The sequence below is a fragment of the Ambystoma mexicanum genome, chromosome 1p, assembly GCF_040938575.1.
Source record: "Ambystoma mexicanum isolate Mex_15411 chromosome 1p, UKY_AmexF1_1, whole genome shotgun sequence".
Classification (NCBI taxonomy): domain Eukaryota; kingdom Metazoa; phylum Chordata; class Amphibia; order Caudata; family Ambystomatidae; genus Ambystoma; species Ambystoma mexicanum.
In genome coordinates, this window is record NC_090921.1 from 806055152 (window position 1) to 806074661 (window position 19510).

General features: G+C 42.8%; 1 protein-coding gene across 1 annotated transcript in view; it reads right to left on the reverse strand.

The window, feature by feature from the left end:
• The window catches only part of LOC138565244 (uncharacterized), a 101836-nt gene that overhangs the window by 25075 nt on the left and 57251 nt on the right, over nucleotides 1–19510 (reverse strand). The window contains exon 4 of the mRNA XM_069642969.1: nucleotides 7774–7887. Within this exon, the coding sequence (XP_069499070.1) occupies nucleotides 7774–7887 (114 nt within the window). The remainder of the gene's footprint in view (nucleotides 1–7773; nucleotides 7888–19510) is intronic.

Below are 19510 nucleotides of genomic sequence, written 5' to 3' on the forward strand. Positions count from 1 at the left end.
CTGGCCCATGCAATCAAATTGTGCTTTCTCTCTTTAGACACAGTATTACAAGTTATAATATTTGATTCCGCTCCCTTATCAACTGCAAGCAGGACAGAACCACTCGGAAGAGAAAGAGTAGACAAATCTTGTACATTCGGTAACAAAGGTGCTATCACTGGTGCAGAAGACAAATCTACCAAACCCGTAACAGTAGGCAAAGGCAGAGGAGCAGGTGGAGGAGCAACGATAGGAGGGGGAACAACAGCCGGAGGAAGAGGGACATTAGGAGGAACGATAGGAGGAGCAGGAATTACTACGGGAGGTGGAACGACAGCAGGAAGAGGTAAAACAGCAGGAATAGGTACATATGGAGGTGGCGCAGTGGCACCAGGCCTTTGTTTATTTAGAAGTTTGTCAATTAGTTCATTAGATACATGAAAGTCTTTAGGCAGATACATTTTCTGAATACCAAGTGAAAAAGCCCTATCCATATTTCTAACTGACTCAGAGTGTTTATTTTGATCGTACAACAACGCTTTTTCAGCATTGGACATATGATGGTGCGCATGTTTTTCCCTACTTTTAAGTTGCTGCATAGCTTCTTTCTTCCAATTTTGTAATACATCAAATGCTGCAGGTCTAGCCTTTTTCTTTAATAATATAGACTCTAAAAATTCTATACGAGGAATTTCAAAACTATCATTGGTTGGCCACTGAAGTTCGGAAGCATGTCTAGTTTGTCTGTGCCAAATATCATTAAACACTATACTACCAATGCCGTGCTTACAGTACATAGTACACACCGGAGACCACTCCATTGGCGCCGGACGGCTAAATTGCAAAGATTGTCTGTCACTGCAGAATAACGCCCTGAAGTAGGCAGACAATTTCCCAGGCATGTCAGATTACTGGTGTTACCTGGTCAATAATTGTGCTCGCGAGTTCAATACCCCAAAACAAATTATCAGGATACTTAAGAATAGGGTCACGACTCACCTGATCAAAGGACAAAGGAGGTCCGATCGGATATCTAAGGACACAAAGGACCCACAGGGTTGGTGATTTTGGCAAAACTGCCCACCTCGATATATGGACCCTCGTCAAGATGCTGTCTCGGACCACGGGCTCACCGTCCAGGGATCGGGTCGTGCAGTACTGTTGAGGTATCGCTTCTCCTCCAAGAAAGGGGCCCCTTTTTTCACCGTTCGATCCCGGTCCGATAGCCGCGTCAATCTTCAACGAGATGGCATCAATCTTGAGGGTCCCTATTCAAGCGCCATCTGTAAAAGCAAGAGGAAATATCGAGGCTGAGTACCACAAAAGGAAATACACCAAACACAGGCTCATAAAGATTCACCGATCTTTAATACTGCACAGTTTACAAAGAACAAAATCAGATAGCTATCTGGCCCTCAGTACATCACAGCGAATACCAGCCCTTCAGTGTGAGAAGTGAGAGGTACTGGACATCTGGACATTTGTACATTTCTACAATTTCAGTAACAATGTCCAGCCCCTCTGCTAGTTAATAATCCATGGTCTAGAGTTTGTACCAAGTTCACTTATGGCTTATACAACAAAATGCACACGTATTATCTTTGGTTTACATTCAAACAAGTTACAATGGCAACAGTGTATTCCCGGATTTAGCAGTAAGCCTTAGCACATTTCCCTTCACAATGCAGTTCAGCCAGTATCCACTTTCGACATTTGCTTTACATTGTTTTCGATGTAAGTTTGTGGATGAAGCTTATTGGTGCAGACAATCCTAAAACCGCAAGTCAGCTATGGGACAAGGTCTCTTTACCCAGTCTAAACATACGGCCCGCGGACAGTCTAAACATTAACTAGGTTCAAGGGTCGGGAAGGCTCGGTTACAAGTTGGAAACACAGTCCACCATTTTAGAACACAGAGTTACATTTGAACAGAAATCAAAATGGCGGATGATCCCAAAATGGCAAACGTGTCAACAGCAATTTGAACATTGTAACTTTGTGAATGCGATGAAAGGCTTACTTGAATACCAGAAGAGAATAAGGCAAACCTCAATGAACTGTGAATATCTGAAATGTAAATGGGGGGCCAAACCTAAAGAAACCTTACCACAACTGTATATATATACATATATATATATTTGTGATGTTTGTGATGTCATCTTTGATGTCCTGGGTGTTAGGCTTAGCTGTGCACGGTGGTGGCGTGAGTTATGGTTGCTTAGCTTACCATAACTGGTGAATTTCAGGGGTTTGTCGGTTTTACTTGGAACCATAACGTCCCTTTAACAAAGTTTTTTCACTGAATTTCATAGGATTTTAGTTGTGCAACTTAACCACAATGTCCCATTAACAAAGTTTTTTTGCTGAATATATATATATATATATAACCCGAGGGCCATATCTACGATATTGATGAAACATAGAAGCACATAAGAAGTCTGGGTAAACCAAAGACACCAGGCGAATAAAATATATATGGGAAATCCTGACAAGCAAGACAGCAAGCAAATTGATATAAATATAAAAGTCCTGGCAGGGGAGCATACCAGGCAAGTGAAACTCATAAATGAAGACCTGGCAGGCGAGTACACCAGGCAGTTGGCATTTCAGAAAGAGTCCTGGCAGGATAGTAGACCACGCAGTTGGCATCGCATAAAGGAACCTGCCAGGAGAGTAAACCAGCAAATGTTCACGCCCCAAGAAATAGTAAAGGAAAGATGGGTCTTTATTTATTGAACCCTGGAAAGTTTGATGTTAAAGAAAGACATTTTTATCCAGACCACAGAGAAAGTTGCATTAAAGAAAGATCGTTAAAGAGTTGGTTGCATAAACAAGAATCTTGAGAGTCCAAACAAGATACCAAGGGTACTGTTTACACAAGTAGCTGCTCTAGCAATTGAGAATCCAGGGGAAGGGATTCCCCCTCTGGAATCAAAGGCTCCCACCTTGGAGAACAATTTTGTTGGAATTATACTTATTTTAGTTGTAAACACTTTTTGGCCAATTGAAGATATTTTTCCTTACACATTATCATTTGTGTATAGTTTGAGGGCCAAGATAGGACGTTTTGGACACAAGGGCAGTTTTTTCTGTTATTGACATCCTGACACAGACAGATCCTTAGTTTTCAGTTTATCGACAGGGAATCTCCTCTTTAGTAAAGGGACAGAGAGGCATTTTCCCCAAACCTTTTTCTTTTAACAAATATCTTCTTTGTGAAAACATGACAATCTTGAGGCCGGCTCTCATTTCTGACCCCTCACATGAGTCCACATACTGCTGAACAAAGTGAGCACCTGTACACTCCTGTTGTTGGATGCACAGAGATACCAGCCTCACACAGGTACAACCTCTGCCCTCACCATGGACAGAATTTGTTTGCATTTGTGATTTTGACAAACTACGCCTATAACTCCAAAACCAAATACAGTCTGGCTGCTAAGACTATGTTTGCTGAGGAAATCATGAGGGCGTAACGGTATGGAGAACTCTTTTGCTCCCACTTATTTTACATTTGACTGTACAACATTGTGAGTGAATTTTTTCTTTTGGTGGTTGGAATTTTCATCCAGGTGCTAATGTGAGGCATCCTGTGATGCAGACGGACACAACCCCAAATCACTTATACATCTAGATGACTACAACTGCTGGTGGGTAGCTACATTATTCTTTATGATGGTGGCCATTTATGCTGTCTGCCGTCTTCTTGAAAACTCTATGAAGAACTGTGGCTAGTCAATTAACTGCTGCTGAGCCTTGTTGTGCAGCAGAACATCGAATGAACAGAATGAATCACACAACATGACTATTCTTATTATTCTGTCCAACTTCTAACTATCAACTCTTTCAATGCTACCTGCCACAGAATCACACACTCTGGTGTCTGTCTATGGATTGAAAGTAAGAACAGTTACCTGCAAGCAGCCTAGCAGTACACCAGCATCCAGCATTTCTCTGACTGTTAGGTCTGTGCACACCTGCCCCATCAACTTGACTCTGGAATCCCAGTTGCACCATTGCCTTTGATTGGGAGGACATTTGTACTGAACTAAGGCTTGTGTCTCAGTCAAGGGTACCTAAGTCCTGCAACAGGCATGGGTGTGTGCTTGCTTTTACTGGACTTCCAAATGATCCCCTATCTTTTGAAGAAAGAAAAACCTGACAATATCAGACTGACCTACCCTGCTATAGTTGTCCTCTGTTATGTAAACCAGGGCACCCTATCGATGGGTCTTCGCAAATGGAGATATACCATGTCCATCACCAAGAACATCACCATTAATGCCATTCCCTTCTTCTTTGATAAGGGATATTCTTTTACTGAATCAGGTTCAACATCATATTGTGGCACACATTTAATCTGTAGAATAATCTGGGAACAATGGCTTTAAATGGAATGGTTGGGTTTATGCTGTATTGGGTATGCTGTACCTGCCATTAGACACTTTGCTGTGTTACCTGCACTTGCAATAAACAAGGGAGATCTGGTTGAGGAGAGTTTTCTGAAGATATGGGATACCTGATGCCCATTTGTAGGAATTACACAAAATTGCAAGAAGATCTGTTGGTTGTCCCTATTGCTATAAAAGGTCAATAATGGCAAAGCTGAATCTCTGTCCTTAAAGAACCATGAATATGCAGATGCTCAATGGTCCCAAAACATTGCATGGCCCTGCACCCTACCATTGTCTCCCATGGAGAAGTGTGTGCCCTAATCCGTTTTGAATGTTGCACTTATGTTCCTGATCTCTCTATTTACATAGCCAACACTATTTCACATATCTGAAAATGTGCTGCCACCTTTCACAAAGAGAACACTGAGGTTGGCTAACTGGGTTGATTAGCTCTTCGAGTACACAGTATTCATATTCTATTTGCAATACTGATTTGGTTTTACTGTGTTTCCCTGTTTGTGAAATATACACTCGGTTTCACCTGTAAGAGTGTTGTGTGAGACAGGCATGGTATCAAGAGAAGACACATAAGTCAATGTTACAGCTTCAAAAACCTTTATTGAAATTATCAGGATGGGTGTAACGCTCAACTTGCCCTATTATTATGGTGGGGATTGCCCTACCTAAAGAAACAAAGGAATGCTGATGTCTAAAATTTCACCATAAAGGTCTGTCTGTGTCCAAACCTATGCATGCCCTCACATCTAATACCTTAATGTAGTGGAGGGATATTCAAACTTAAAAGTAGTGTTCAATAAGTAAAAAAGTCTGGAGCTGTCTGTTGCTTACTTTCCAGCTTCAGAATACAATTCCAAAGGACAATGTTAATTAAATGCTTGAACTCCTTTTCTCCAAGCCTCGAGTATACGTTCACAACACACAAAAGTTCCAGTCCATATTTCACAATAGGAAACAATATTTCAAAGGAGCTCTGGGGTTCCCTTCCCTAGCTACCTGCCTCAGCACACAAACAAATGTCCCAGAATAGCTTGGGGTTCCCTTCCCCAAGCTTCAATTCATAATGTATGAGACAATAGTTCAAAGGAGCTTAGGGGGTTCCCTTCCCCAAGCTTCCAGCCTTCGTCTGGATGGGGTGGATCTTTTAGATGGGCTGGATCCCAGCCTTAATTCACACAAAATAAATGTCTCAAAGCAGCTTAGGGGCTCCCTTTCCCAAGTTGCCAGCCTTCATCTGGATGGGCTGGAATTTCATCCCCTTTTCTAGGCACAGTTAACGGGCTGCATGGCCCACCCATTACAGGTCACGCAACCATTGGGGTTTGCCCTACATTCAGCCACCTTGGCGATTCCTTCAGGCTCACAAATTCACATTAATTCAAAGAATGGTAGGCTATTTGTTGTTAAGTAACTTGTTGGCCTTTCTGTTCCTCTAATATTCTTCCTTGGCTGTCTACAAAAGCCTTCACTCTGCTGGTTTAATGTAAGAATGTAAAGGGAGCACCTTCAGCATTTTGCTCCCACTTTGCGAGCTCCCCTCGGCTGCACATTTACTCTACTAGCGTTCTATTTCCCAGCAACATTCTTTCTTTCACAGCGTTCGGTAACTTTAAGCCTTTTCAATTTTCAATCCACCGAAAGGCACACGACCATTCCAATACAATGAAATACCGTTAATTGTCTCTTCTTTTATACGCATGCCAGGTTTCAATGCAGTTCTATGAAATTCATGGCTGCAGCGTTCTCTTCTCCGCTCAACAGCTTCTTAGTACTTGAAGTCAGGGTTTTACCGCCTGCCCCTCAGACACCCTTGGAGGATTTTTCCTCACAGAGGAATGAGCACCCGTTAAGCACAGCAAAGGAGGCCATCACTCTCCACTGCTACCTTCCCTCTCGCACTCCAGCTCCTTGGAGACACGGCTCCCTCGCCACGTTTTGACACACAACCCAGCAATATCTCCAGCGCCTTGACGTCCCGTGCTCCCCCGGACTGTAGCCCTCACTTATCCTTCCCAGGTATCTCTCCATCTTGTATACACCTGTGCCCCTTCAAGGGCTTTCAGGTGTGCACCACTTTCCTCATTTGTCTAACTCCAATCAGGACAATTATTGGGACGTGCCAGACCTTTAAATCTGCAACTCTTAGGCTCCCTCTTTTTTGTCCCAGTACTATAATGGTACTTTGTGTAGGTAACCTGCATTACTCTTAGGATGATCTTCTTCTTCCCACTACTAGTCTTCACTTCAGGGCAATAAGCAGGATAAGAGTGACAACATCCTATGAAAGCTGAGGGAGGGTGAATTATGTCACTGTAATTAAAATGGGGATACCATGTCTCGACCTCTGGTACTCTCTCCCGAATCCCTAAGGACACTCCCCCCAGGTGATCCTACCTCGCTAGTCCACCCCCAGGGTCGGGTTCTGGCAGCCTTGTCTTTTTCTTGGTTACTTGAGGGGGACCCTAGGAGGGTTAAATGTGAAAAACGCCCTCAGATTTCTCACAGTTGCTTATACTGGGGTAATGATTGTTATCTGGAAATGTCAATTTAGCATGTTTAAATGAGGTGGTACTGTTTCACGGAAGTCTCAAAGGGGGGACCTGCCAGGGAAAACAGAATTTGAAGTACATAGGCAGTAATGGAAAACAATGCAGCTTGATAAGTTTAACTTTAAGGAAATCACAGAAATGTCTGTGTATTGAAACCTATATGACTACGACAGGGGCTGGAGGGGTCAATCTTTGCTGTAACAGGGGGTGTTCTGTCTTTTTTGGGCTTGTGTCCTGCATCACTGTGAATATAAAAAAGAATCCTAAACTAACCTGACAAAACTGATCTCTGTATTGTTTGTCAGTTTGGTAAATAATAAAATATATGTATTCCAGGATATGATATGTGTGATGATAGTGGGTCTTGTGCATGGGTGGGTCTCCTTCACAAAACCACCCCCAGGGTTAGGATCAGGTAGAGGTTGCCGTCCCCTGGCCACACGGGAGGTCACCGCCAGGGAATCCGTGATGACGCCACTGGATTCATCACATCGCACTGATGTCAGAACTTGATTCTATATTCAGCACAGATGTGTTTTTCTTGTCCATTTTGTAGGTTTTCAGTGTGACGAAGGTTGACGTGCTGAGAACATTGGTACATGAAATTGAATTAACTGTGTTATGGTGAGAAAAACAACTTGAAAAAGCACACCCTTGCTTTAGGTAAGAAAGAGTTACTAAAATGTATAGAAAACATAGAGGATGAATGTGTACTGTCATGATGCACGGTTTTTAAATGAAAAAGCAGGCCTTTGTTTAAGTTTTCCCATCCCTACAGCTAATGGGTCATTCCCCTCAGATTCCCACCATTGCCCTCAATGAAGATGCAGTACCTTTGTCAGCGCTTCGGAAAGCCCTATACAGGGTCAATGACAAGGTCAGCAGCAGTAGGAGGGTCCCAGCCACGAACGGAGCCGCACAGCCAGTGACTTCAACAGGTGGGGCAGCTGGAGAGAAGGCATAGCAGAATTACTATCTAAAGCACATAGACAGGCATCCATGTGAACATACAGGTACACACACAAGCTTGAATACGCCTTGTTGCATTTTGATTCATAACCCCCTACTAAATGCCAAACCACATATAAACACTTGAGAAACAGAAACGCCTACTCCATGATATGATAGGTTATTTATAACGCACTTAATGCCGAGAGGTTACTAAGCGCGGACCCAGGAATCAAACCTGTGTTGTGCCGTGTGGTCTTCTTTCCAAGGTGAGCACGTTGCCCCTGAGTTATCCTCCCGAGACCATGAATCCACCGTGGCACACAAATGATGGTATCCAATGATGGTGTCCAACAGTGTCGTAGCAGGGCCCCCCACCACCCGTGGTGTAGTGGAGGCCCTCCTCAACATGTCTTAGAGGGAGAGAGGGTGCTGTCGGACTTGAAAAAGAAAAACATTCTTTTTGAAGTCCTCTGACTTCATAAAGAAATCATTTCCGTTACGAGACTGTAACAGAAATAATTTCTTTAAGGCAGAGTGACTTGAAAAAGAAAATATTTCTTTTTTATTTCATGGGGATTTCAGGATGGAGGCCTCAGTGTCATGGGGTGGGGGAGAAGGAGAGCCCTATGAAATCCAAAAGGAATAGTTTCTTTTTGAAGTCACTCTGCCTTCATAAAGAAATTATGTCCATTATGGTTCGGTTCCTTAATGGAAATAATTTCTTTATGAAGGCAGAGTGACTTCAAAAAGAGACTATAAGAGACTATGGGCCTCATTAGGACCGTGGCTGAATGGGTTTAACGGCGCCGTTAAAGGTGCCGGCGCCGTTAAACCCATACCGCCCTATTACGAGGTTCCCTCACGGGACCCGCTCTGGATGTCTGGTCAGACCAGACGTCCTTTGCGGGTCCCGCGAGGGGACCAGGGAGCTAACAACGGGCCCGTTAATAACGGGCCCATTGTTCGCTCCTTCCCCAATCCCATTGAGCCCTATGGGGGCTCGAATGGGAATGGGGATGGTCCGGGTTCCCTGAATGGGGAAATACTGGGCCCTCCAAGGTCGGAATGGCCCGGTATTTCCCCATTCAGGGAACCCGGACCTGAGTTTGGAGGCAGCCATGCCCTTATTAAGGGCATGGCTGCCTCCTAATGAGGCCCTATTTCTTTTTGAAGCTGTAGTGCTTCCTCTCTCCCCATGACATAGAAGCCTTCGCTGGCATGACAAGTGTGCCTGCTGCAGGGAGTTGGATTCTCGTACCAACGAATTCAACGGTAAGAAAATGGTGTGTGTGTGTGTGTGTGTGTGTGTGTGTGTGTGTGTATGTGTGTGCTTCCTTTTAATACCTGGATTACTTATTGGTAATCTTCATTACTCCTAGCCCTACTGTTCCTCATCCCAGTACTTGCGTATGAGGCACGTTGCTGGGACCAGGTACAGGGACGTGGAGTTTATTTCTGGCTTAGATACCTGACATTTTCATTACTCCTAGTCCCACTCTTGATAGTCTCATACATAAGTACTGGTACGGGAAAGAGGGATATGGAGGTAATTCTGGGCAAAGGAGCTTATTTTGGGGTAGGGGTGGGGGGACGAGGGGCCTTGGGGCGGAGCAGGGGTTGTGTGCTAAATCGTCATGGTCATCCATGTCCAGGCTAAGTCGGCATGATATGTTATTAGTGGCTAGACATGCATTTTGGTGCAGCAAGTCTAGTAATTTCTTACTGTGTCTTGACTTTTTCTTACTGGTCATCTCTGATAAAGCAGTCCTGCTAATTGTAATTACCTGGATAGACTGACATTTTGGTGCTGCCAGTCTAGAAGTTTTTCAATGATGGCTCATCCATAATGGTTGAGGGGGCAACAATCCACCGGCCCCCTCGTCCATTATGCAGGAGTCGAGGAGTCACCCCAGTGACACACTGAGCAATCCCTCTGCTGCTTTTTCCAGCTGAGGGAGCATTTCCCATTAACAGTTCCGTTCCCCAGCCACGCAATAAGCCATGCAAGGCTGGGGGCCTTTTGCTTCCCCAGCCTTGCACAGCCCATTGGAAATGCTGGCTGGGGAACTTCATGTCTGTATGTGGGAGGGGGCGCTCCTGTGCCTCCTTACACATACACACAGATCATGCCGAAGCAGGGCATTTTATACCCAGGCTCAGGCCCGTGCGCGCATGTGCAGGGACCAGAAAGCCTTATTTCCTGATTCCTGTTCATACTACATGGGATCTGGAGCGCTGGGAGGAAACTTCAAGACTGAGTCAGAAGGTATGTTTATATTAATTTATTTATTGTTTAAGTAAGTCTATGGATGGGTACATGCTTGTGTTATGTTTGAGTTTATGATGATGGTTGCTCGTGTGAAAGAGTGAGGGCATGCTGTGTGAAAGTTGTGTGAATTTAGGTGCTGGTCTGTGGAGCTGATATTGACAAGTGGGAGAGGAGTATTGTGCAAAGGTATTTTAAAAATGCCTTTGTTGCACAATACCCCTCCCCACTGACCAGAATCAGCTCTCCTTCTGAGGCACCACAAGGCCCAGGTGATAGGGATGATATTTTTTTTTTACTGGACATCTCTCATAGATGTCTAGTAAATAAATACCATGCTTGCTCCCTGGATCCCCCAGCGCATTGTATACACACATAATCACAGTGATTGTGTGCATGTGTTAGATGCTGTGGGACCCAGGGGACAGGCATGGCTATGATAGATGTCTAGTAATAAATACCATGCCTGCTCCCTAGGTCCCCCAGCGCCTCGTGTACACGCATAATCACATTGATTGTGTGCATGCGTGAGGAGCTGTGGGTGCCAGCGGGCAGACATTGATTTTTCTACTGGGCATCTGTGATAAAGCAATCGTGATAAGTGTTATCATGTGGCTGTAGTTAAATGTTGGTGCAGCCAGTCTAGCCATGAATTACTGTGGCATGACATTTTGTTCTGGGCATCGTTCAAAAAGCAAGCATAATAAGTGTTATTATTTAGCTAGAATGGCTTTTTGGTGCAGCAAGTCTAGCCATTTCTTACTGTGACATGACATTTTGTATTGGCATCTTCAATAAAGCAAGCATGATGAGTGGTATGTAGATAGAATGGCTTTTTAATTTAGCCAGTCTAGCCATTTTGTATTGTGTGATGACATGTTATATTGGGCATCTTTGATAAAGCAAGCAGGATACGTGTTATTATCTAGCTAGACTGGCATTTTGGTGCAGCCAGTTTGGATATATTTTCACGTTAAAAAAAAGAAGTATGTTTTGGGGGTACTGCCATATAGTGACAGAGCCAGCGTGGATCTATTTTTTTTTATAGTATTACTACTGGTATTATACTCAAAACAAACATGAGTATGTTCTTATATGGGAATACTGGCATATATCGGTGCAGCCAGTATGGAAATGTATGGGCACAGCCAACATGAACATGTTTTTATACTTTCACATATTGTCCACAAAGACATCATGAAAAGATGCTGGAGAACAGCTCCTGTTCACGTATTTAACTTGCATCTATTGGATTTTTTTCATGAGTTACCCTCCAAAACCAATTGCAAACTGGTTGCCTTTTTACCCAAATTTTCATAAAAGTGTAATGTAAAATGCACGAGGTTAACCCATTATTTAAACAAAATGTTGAGGGAGGGAATCCTCCTGCAACCATCTTAATTGGTTCGGGGTCCCTCGCTATGCTCAATCACTAAGACATACTTGGGGGAAATATTTACACCCCTCCACTTCGAAAATGTACCAGCCGCCACTGCTGTTTCTTACTGTGGCATTGTATATATTTTTCTGGGCATCTGTGATAAAATAACCATTATAATTGTTATTGCTTTTGGTGCAACCGATCTAAGTATGTCTTAAGGTGGCATGGCATGTTTTACTGCAATATGCTTTTTACGTGTCTAGGCTGGTCTACATTGTGCAACAAGTTGGACATAATTCCATTGTGGCATGGCACTTTTAATAGCAAAGCATTACATGAATTAAAGCATTAATGTTCCTGTGCACTCTTGGTGACTTGCATGTATTGGATTTTTGGATTGGTGTTACCCTACAAAACAATTGCAAATTCTGTGACTTTTTTTCTCAAAAAGTGTGCTGTATAATGAATTAATACACATATCTGTATCTTTCTCCTAGTGCAGTGTGTGGCATGCCCCTGCAGCAACATGATCACTGTGTGTATTGCGCAAGTTTGGTGGTCTAGGTCGACTCGGAGAAGTGCAACCCGTGATTTGTTGCCAAGCTTGGGGGGGGGGGCCCTCATTATGGCTCTCAGGCAGGCCTCCAAATGCAGTGCTATGCCACTGGTGTCCAAACCACAGACAACTTCATTGTATCTCTCTTGAGCTATTCAACTGAGAGTCGCAATAGTATATGCAAGTAAAGAAGACAATGTAAAGTGCATGTGGAGAGCACTAGGCAACAAGTGGTAGATAGGGCAAAATCTACTAGCATAAAAAAACAGGGAGAGCCTACCACTGGTAAATTAGAAAAATGAATTGACCATAGTTTTATATCAGATTCACTTAGGTTGGGGATTTTACATTCATTGTCCCACTTACCATCATCGAACGCGAAAACACTTTGGAAATAGAAAAAAATTAAATAGTTTTATTTGTTATTATTTCTTTAGTAAATTAATTTGCATAACATGGTATGGTACACCATCTGGGGACTGTAAAACCATATTTTACAGAAAGTAAACAAGAAATTCATTCATACATGAACCAATATTTCAAGAGACGTACAAATCAATTTGTGAACAGATCTCTAACGTTTTGAATAGAGTAGAACAGAAAAAGGAAATAGTGGATGGTAGGGTGAAAGGGTAGGACCCGAGGTAGAAGGAAACGTAGAAAGGAGATAATATTTGCATAGTGAATCAAATACTGTGGGTCAATAGTGTTATTCCATATTGACATCCACCTTGGGTGATGAATTAATAAGGACAATAAAAGGACATTATTTATGACATCTGCAAAAATTAAACAAATGAGTTTCATTAGGGGAACACTAGTATGATTATGTTCCCTCAATTGTTGCTCCAACTGGTTGTCATTATTTGCACAGTGTAGAAACTACAATAATGTGAAAATCTTGTTTAGCAAGATTGGCTGGGGTGGGTCGGGTGTGGGTGTAATTTCCACTGAGTAGATCACGTTTCAGCAGGTTTCTGGTTCAAGGGCCACCTTCTTCAGGGCGTCCGTGAAAGACCCTGTAAGAACTTGCATATATGTTAAGGGTGTTTTAGGTTAATGATGGTATAATAGAAAGGGCTGATGCCTCTAATGAGAACTCAGGGATTAACTTACCCTAAGGTAATGTCTCCATATTTCGTTCCCGTGGGCACGGGTAACTGAATTCAGTTCACGACATGGACATCCAATAGTGGGTGGAAACTTGTCTGTCTCTATGGCTTCGGACAGAAAAGGATACAGGGATTCTGATGGCCGTCTTCCCATTCCAACAGGAGGAAGAGGTCAAATTCTAGTGATATATGAGTTGGAATTAGAGCCAGATAGATGCTATACCGTCCCTGCTGAAAAGGGGCTGGTATTATGCCAGTGCCTACTCTAAATATAGAGGATTGTTTTAAGAGGAATGGGGGGTAGCCTGACTTCTGGGAGTGAAGCGCAACATGTTCAGTGTTACCGATGGTGGCGTACCTGTAAAGATGGAGTGCCTTAGTGATGAATGTCTTGCGGTAAGGATGTCCCCACCATGTGGCTTGCCGTGTGTTGGACCAGATGGATCTGTGTTGAGCCAAAAAATGTACTCTTCCATATATATCAGAGTAGCGTGGAGACTTCATGGTACCAGGGAGTAAGTCTGTAGGGTTATAGTTCTGCAAGGAAGTTACCTAATGTTGGGTTTCCCTCGTTGCAGCAGGGTCATGGCAGGTGTAGCCATGTTTATCGGCTCCAGTGGTACTGAGAGTTACCATGGAGACCACTTACTGTCCCACTATGATTGGTCCTGTCTGTAGGAAAGTGGCTGTGCCGACGTGCTATGGTGTGGCAGTCGTGGGAACAGGATGCTATGTGCCTAGCCCACGTGTGTTATGGAAGTCCTATTTCTGGTGGTTAGAAAACGCTACAATGAAACATCCCGACCTTCGACGGAGGTCATGCATTCGACTTGAAAAAGTAAGACCCTTGTTTTGCTTTAATTTCTTGGAAGCTTACTGGAGTGTGTGCTTCATCATATTTAGATTGCTGTGCATATTAAATGTCCTCCCTCGTCAGGTAACACAGCATGCCAGCACGGGGGGTTTGTCCTCCCTCAGGGGAATGGTGAAATGCTAATGGATGCTGTGAATCCAGGTGGAGTGGTGTAAATAATTACCCCCTCTTAATGGAGGTGGAGGTGAGAAGGGACTGGCTTAAGTGATCAATGGCAGAAATTGTTAATTTAGGCCATGGTTATATGTCTATCGATCCAACGGTATTCTTTTTCTAAGAGGCTCCTTTACAAGTTGGGTCCCCCTTTCACTCTTGCTAGGACCCACCAAAACAAGTTGTCTGGTGTGTGTTGGGCTTCGATGTAATGCTCTACAAGTGGTGCAGTTAGGTTCTTGCAGCAAATTTTAGATCTATGTTTTGAGATCCTGATGTTGACTGATCTCATAGTCTGTCCAATGTACCTCAGTCCGCAGGGGCACTGTATGCAATATATCACTTGATTGGATTTGCAGTGTGTCATGTCCTGTAGGGTCCATTGTTTGTTTCCTATTTCAAATGTTTGCACTTTAGTGGTGAATTTACATGCCACACAGTTGCCACATGGGTAGCAGCCTTTCACTGTGTGTGAGTTCCAAACGCCAGTTCTAGGTGTCTCTTTCATATATTGAGAGTGGACCAGGTGTTCCCAAATGTGTTTGGCCCATTTGAATGCAAAATGTGGTGTTTGTTCTTTTGACAGATTCAGGCGAACCACAGGCCAATATTTTTGTATTATTTTCTTCACCTCAAGGGTGTGGGAGCCATGTGTTATAACACATGTGAGTCGTTCATTTGGGTGTTTTGATATTATTTTTTATTTTTTTTATTTATTCACTTGTAAAGCGCCAGAGACTGCAGGCATCAGGGTGCAAGAAGAAAGAAAAAGATGAAGGTAGAAAGGGCAAAAAAGCTCCTTTATTCCCTTTGGAGTTAACAGGGCCTCCATATTTGTGAATCTTGCCCGTTTTTTGTAATTAGTAAGGAATCTCTTGGCGTATCTTCATCCCCTGAGTCTTTTGTCTAATTGTACCGCATGTATGTAGAATTCATCTAGTGACGTGCAGTTTCGACGTATCCTTAGAGACTATCCATATGGTAAGTTCTCCTTAGTGTGGTTGAGGTGATTACTTGTAAAATGCAGTAAAGTATTTCTGTCCGTTGGTTTTCGGTATAGGCTGCATTCCAACTTGCCCTCTTGGTGTCGGATGATTAAGTCTAGAAAATGAATTTCGTGCTTGTTATGTTCCATAGTGAATTGTATATTGTTACACGGGCATTGATCCAGGTAAGGAACAGATTTAAATCTTCCTCAGACCCATCCCAAATGCAGATTACATCGTCAATGTATCTGCGCCAACATTTCAAGTATTTTCTCTGAGGATTTTGGTTAGAAAGGATGTGGTCTTTTTCATATTTAGCCATGAATAGGATAGCCAGGTTTGGTGCAAAAGCTGCCCCCATAGCTGTGCCTTTAATTTGGAGGTAACATTGTTTGTTGACGTCAAAGAAGTTTTTGAACAGGGCTATGGTCATGTGTTCTATTATGAAATTACTGTGCACTCTAGTTTGTAGAGAGTTAGCAGTCAAGTATTCCCAGATACATTCGATGGCTGAATCTTGTGGGATAATATTGTACAGTGATTTTATGTCCATTGTTACTAAGATTTGGGTTTCTGGGTTAAATGCTTCTTGTTCAAATATTTGTATAGTATGAGTGGTATCCCTTATGTATGTTTCCGTAAGGACACTCAAAGGTTTCAAGAAAAAGTCCACAAATGTGCAGATTGGTTCCTGAATTGAACCACAACCATATCGGCTTCCTGAGATGGTCAGTGGGGTACTTATGTATTTTGGGGAGTGCATAAAAACAGGGGGCACATCCTTGCATACTTTTCAGAAAGTCTGCTTCTTTTTCTGTGATCTAGTTACATTGTAAGCCATCCTACTGTTTCTAGAATTTCTTGTTGAAGTGCTTTTGTGGGATGTTTTCTGACTGGGATATAGCTCTCACAGTCTTGCAGGATGGACAACACCATGGGCTTGTATTGTGATTTGTACATTAGGACTATACCGCCTCCTTTGTCTGCTGGTTTTATGAATAGATTATGGTTCCCTGTGTCTTCAGCATTTCTCTTTCTTCTTTCAATATGTTGTGTTTAAATTAAGTTTTCTTCATTTTCAGGTTAGAGATGTCTTGTAAAACACATTTTTCAAATGTCAATATGTCATTTGGTACTTGGTTGTCTGAAGGGGTAAAATTAGATTTGGGATGGAGCCCTGAGCCAGGTTGCTCCTCTTTGTCTCTCAAAAAGTTTTGTAATCCTACTGAACGTAGGAAACGACGGACCCCCCCCATGTTGTCATGCTGTGTTACCTGATGAAGGAGGACATTTATTATGCACAGCAACCCAAATATGATGAAGCACACACCCCGGTAAGCTGCTGCTAAATCACGTCCACAGGCGTGCTCTGACATGCTTTTGCTCCGATGATCACTGGTCTTACAATATTTTCACCACAAAAAATAAAAACAAAACGAGGGTCTTACTTTTTCAAGTCCAATGCATGACCTCCCTAGAGGGTCGGGCCGTCTCATTGTAGCATTTTCTAACCGCCAGACATAGGACTTCAATAACACAATTGGGCTAGGCCCTCTGCACATAGCATCCTGGTTTCCACGATTACCACGCCGTAGCACGTCGGCACAGCCCTTCCCTAACGACAGGACCAATCAAAGAGGGCCACTAAGTGGTCTCCATGGTAACCAGAGATTTTCTACTACCTCAGTACCACTGTAGCCCGTAAACGCGGCCACACCTGCCATGACCGTGCGGCAATGGACACCCAACATTAGGTAACTTCCTTTCTGAACTATACCCTACAAACGTACTCCCCGGCACCATGAAGCCTCCATGCTATTCTGGCATAGACAGAAGAGTAATTTGACTCCTTTCTCTTTTTCAGCTCAACACAAGTCCATTTGATCCAACACATGGCAAGCCACATAGTGAGGCCATCATTACCTAGAAACGCCCATCACTAAAACACTCCAACTCTACAGGTATGCCACCATCATTAACATGAACATGCTGCTCTCCTCTCCCAGAAGTCAGGTTCCCCCCCCTCCTCTTATAAACAAGCCTCTATATTTACAGTAGGCACTGGCATAATTCCAGCCCCTTTTCAGCATGGATGGTATAGCATCTATCCAGCTCTAATGCCAACTCATATATCACTAGAATTTGATCTCTTCCTCCTCTTGGAATGGGAAGATGGCCATCAGAAGCCCCGTATCCTTTTCTGTCCGACACCATAGGGACGGACACGTTTCCACCCACTATTGGATGTACATGCCCTGAACTGGATACAGTTACCCCGGCACAGGGGAATGAGATATGGAGACATTACCCTAGTGTAAGTTAATGGGTTCTCTCTAGAGGCATCAGCACTTTCTATTATACCATCATCAATCTAAAATACCCTTAACATATATGCATGTTCTTTCAGGGTCTTTCCCTGAAAAAGACGGTCTTTGAACCAGAAAGCTGAGAAAACATGATCTACTCTGGGGAAATCAAGTCCACACCTGACCAATCCCAGCCAATTGTACTAAACAAGCTTTTCACGTTAATGTAGTTTGAATGCCGTGTAAATAATGACAACAACTTGGAGCAACAATTGAGGGAAAATAATCATACCAGTGTTCCCCTAATGAAACTAATTTGTTTAATTTGTGCAGATGTCATAAACAATGTCCTTTTTTGTCCTTATTGATTCATCACCCAAGGTGAAGGTCAATATGGAATAACACTATTGACCCACAGTATTTGATTTACTATGCTTATTTGATCTCCTTTCTACTTTTACTTCTATCTCAGGTCTTACCCTTTCACCATACCATGCACTATTTCCTTTTTCTGTTCTACTCTATTCAAAACATTAGAGATTTGTTCACAAATTGATTTGTATGTGTCTTGAAATATTGGTTCATGTATGAATGAATTTCTTGTTTACTTTCTGTAAAATATGGTTTTACGTTACCCACATGGTGTAAATATTTACCATGATATGCAAATTAATTTACTTAAGAAATAATAACAATAAATACAAAATATTTAATTTTGTTATGTGTGCAGAGAGTATTTTTGCGTTCGATGATGGTAAGTGGGACAATGAATGTAAAATCCCCAACCTAAGTGAATCTGATATAAAACTATGATCAATGAATTTTTCTAATTTACCAGTGATAGGCTGCACCGTTTTTTTTTCTAATAAAGAAGACAAACCTGGCATGCAGTTTGACCAAAATCTCCCAGTTTACCAACAATTGTTTCTAGCCGAGAACATTTGCAATTATCAGCTCATGGTGGCTAAGGGCATTAAGTAATGTTTGTTAACCGTGACAATAAAGTGTTCTTATTAGAGCTATTATACTAGCAAGGACTCATTACTGCTATATAAATGGTCAACTTCTGTTGGAGGAGATGAAATGGCTGCAACCGATGCAAATAAATGTAATACAGCAAATGTACTAAGCCAAGGCACTACTTGAAAACTGTAAGCCAATGGCTCACAAGCTGCCTGTTGCGAGGGGCATGGTGACTATAACAGCCTCTGAAATATCCCTGGAGCAACTCAGGAAAAACCTAAATCTACAACAATTTGAATAAGCTTCTACAAACAGGAACTTTTCCCTCTATGTTTTGCAATTATTGGGTCTAGGTGAGATTTAACCAAACAGATGTGTTGGCCGATTGGTGTCTATTGTTGGACTTGCTCTTTGGAACATTCTGCCCTGTGGCCTTACCTTCATCAAGCAACATCATGTATTTGCGGGGCCCGTGAATAGAATCTTGTTTAAGTCATTTTCATAGTCCATGATTTGGTTTTACATTGATGTGTGACTAATCCAGTGCTGGAATTGGGATGAATGATGTGGTTGGGGCCTTAAGTGTCAGGAAAAAATATGTATCCCAAGATATGGCCTGAGAATCATAACTGAGGAATTGTGGTCTATTAGATGTGAATAAGATTCTTGTGTGGCATGGCCACGCATAGAACACACATTAAAACCAATATGTGTGTGCTTTACCTATTGATGTGAATACTAATATTAGCATGTTTAACAGAATGTCCTGACTACCAATGTAAGAGGGTTTTACTCATCAGATGAATAATAATGAGGGGGGCGCTGTTGCGCCGAAGCATGATGGCCGCCTAGCTGCAGAGCTCCGCGCTGGGAGAGCGATATAATCCTCAAAAAAGACTCCGTAGCTGCAGTTATCCTCCAGTGCACCGGCGGTCCTTCCTCCAGAACATATTAGCCGTAGCCCCACGGATTCCTGGCTCCCGCCACCCCCTGGGGACCGTGCTACGGCCCTCCGACTTTGC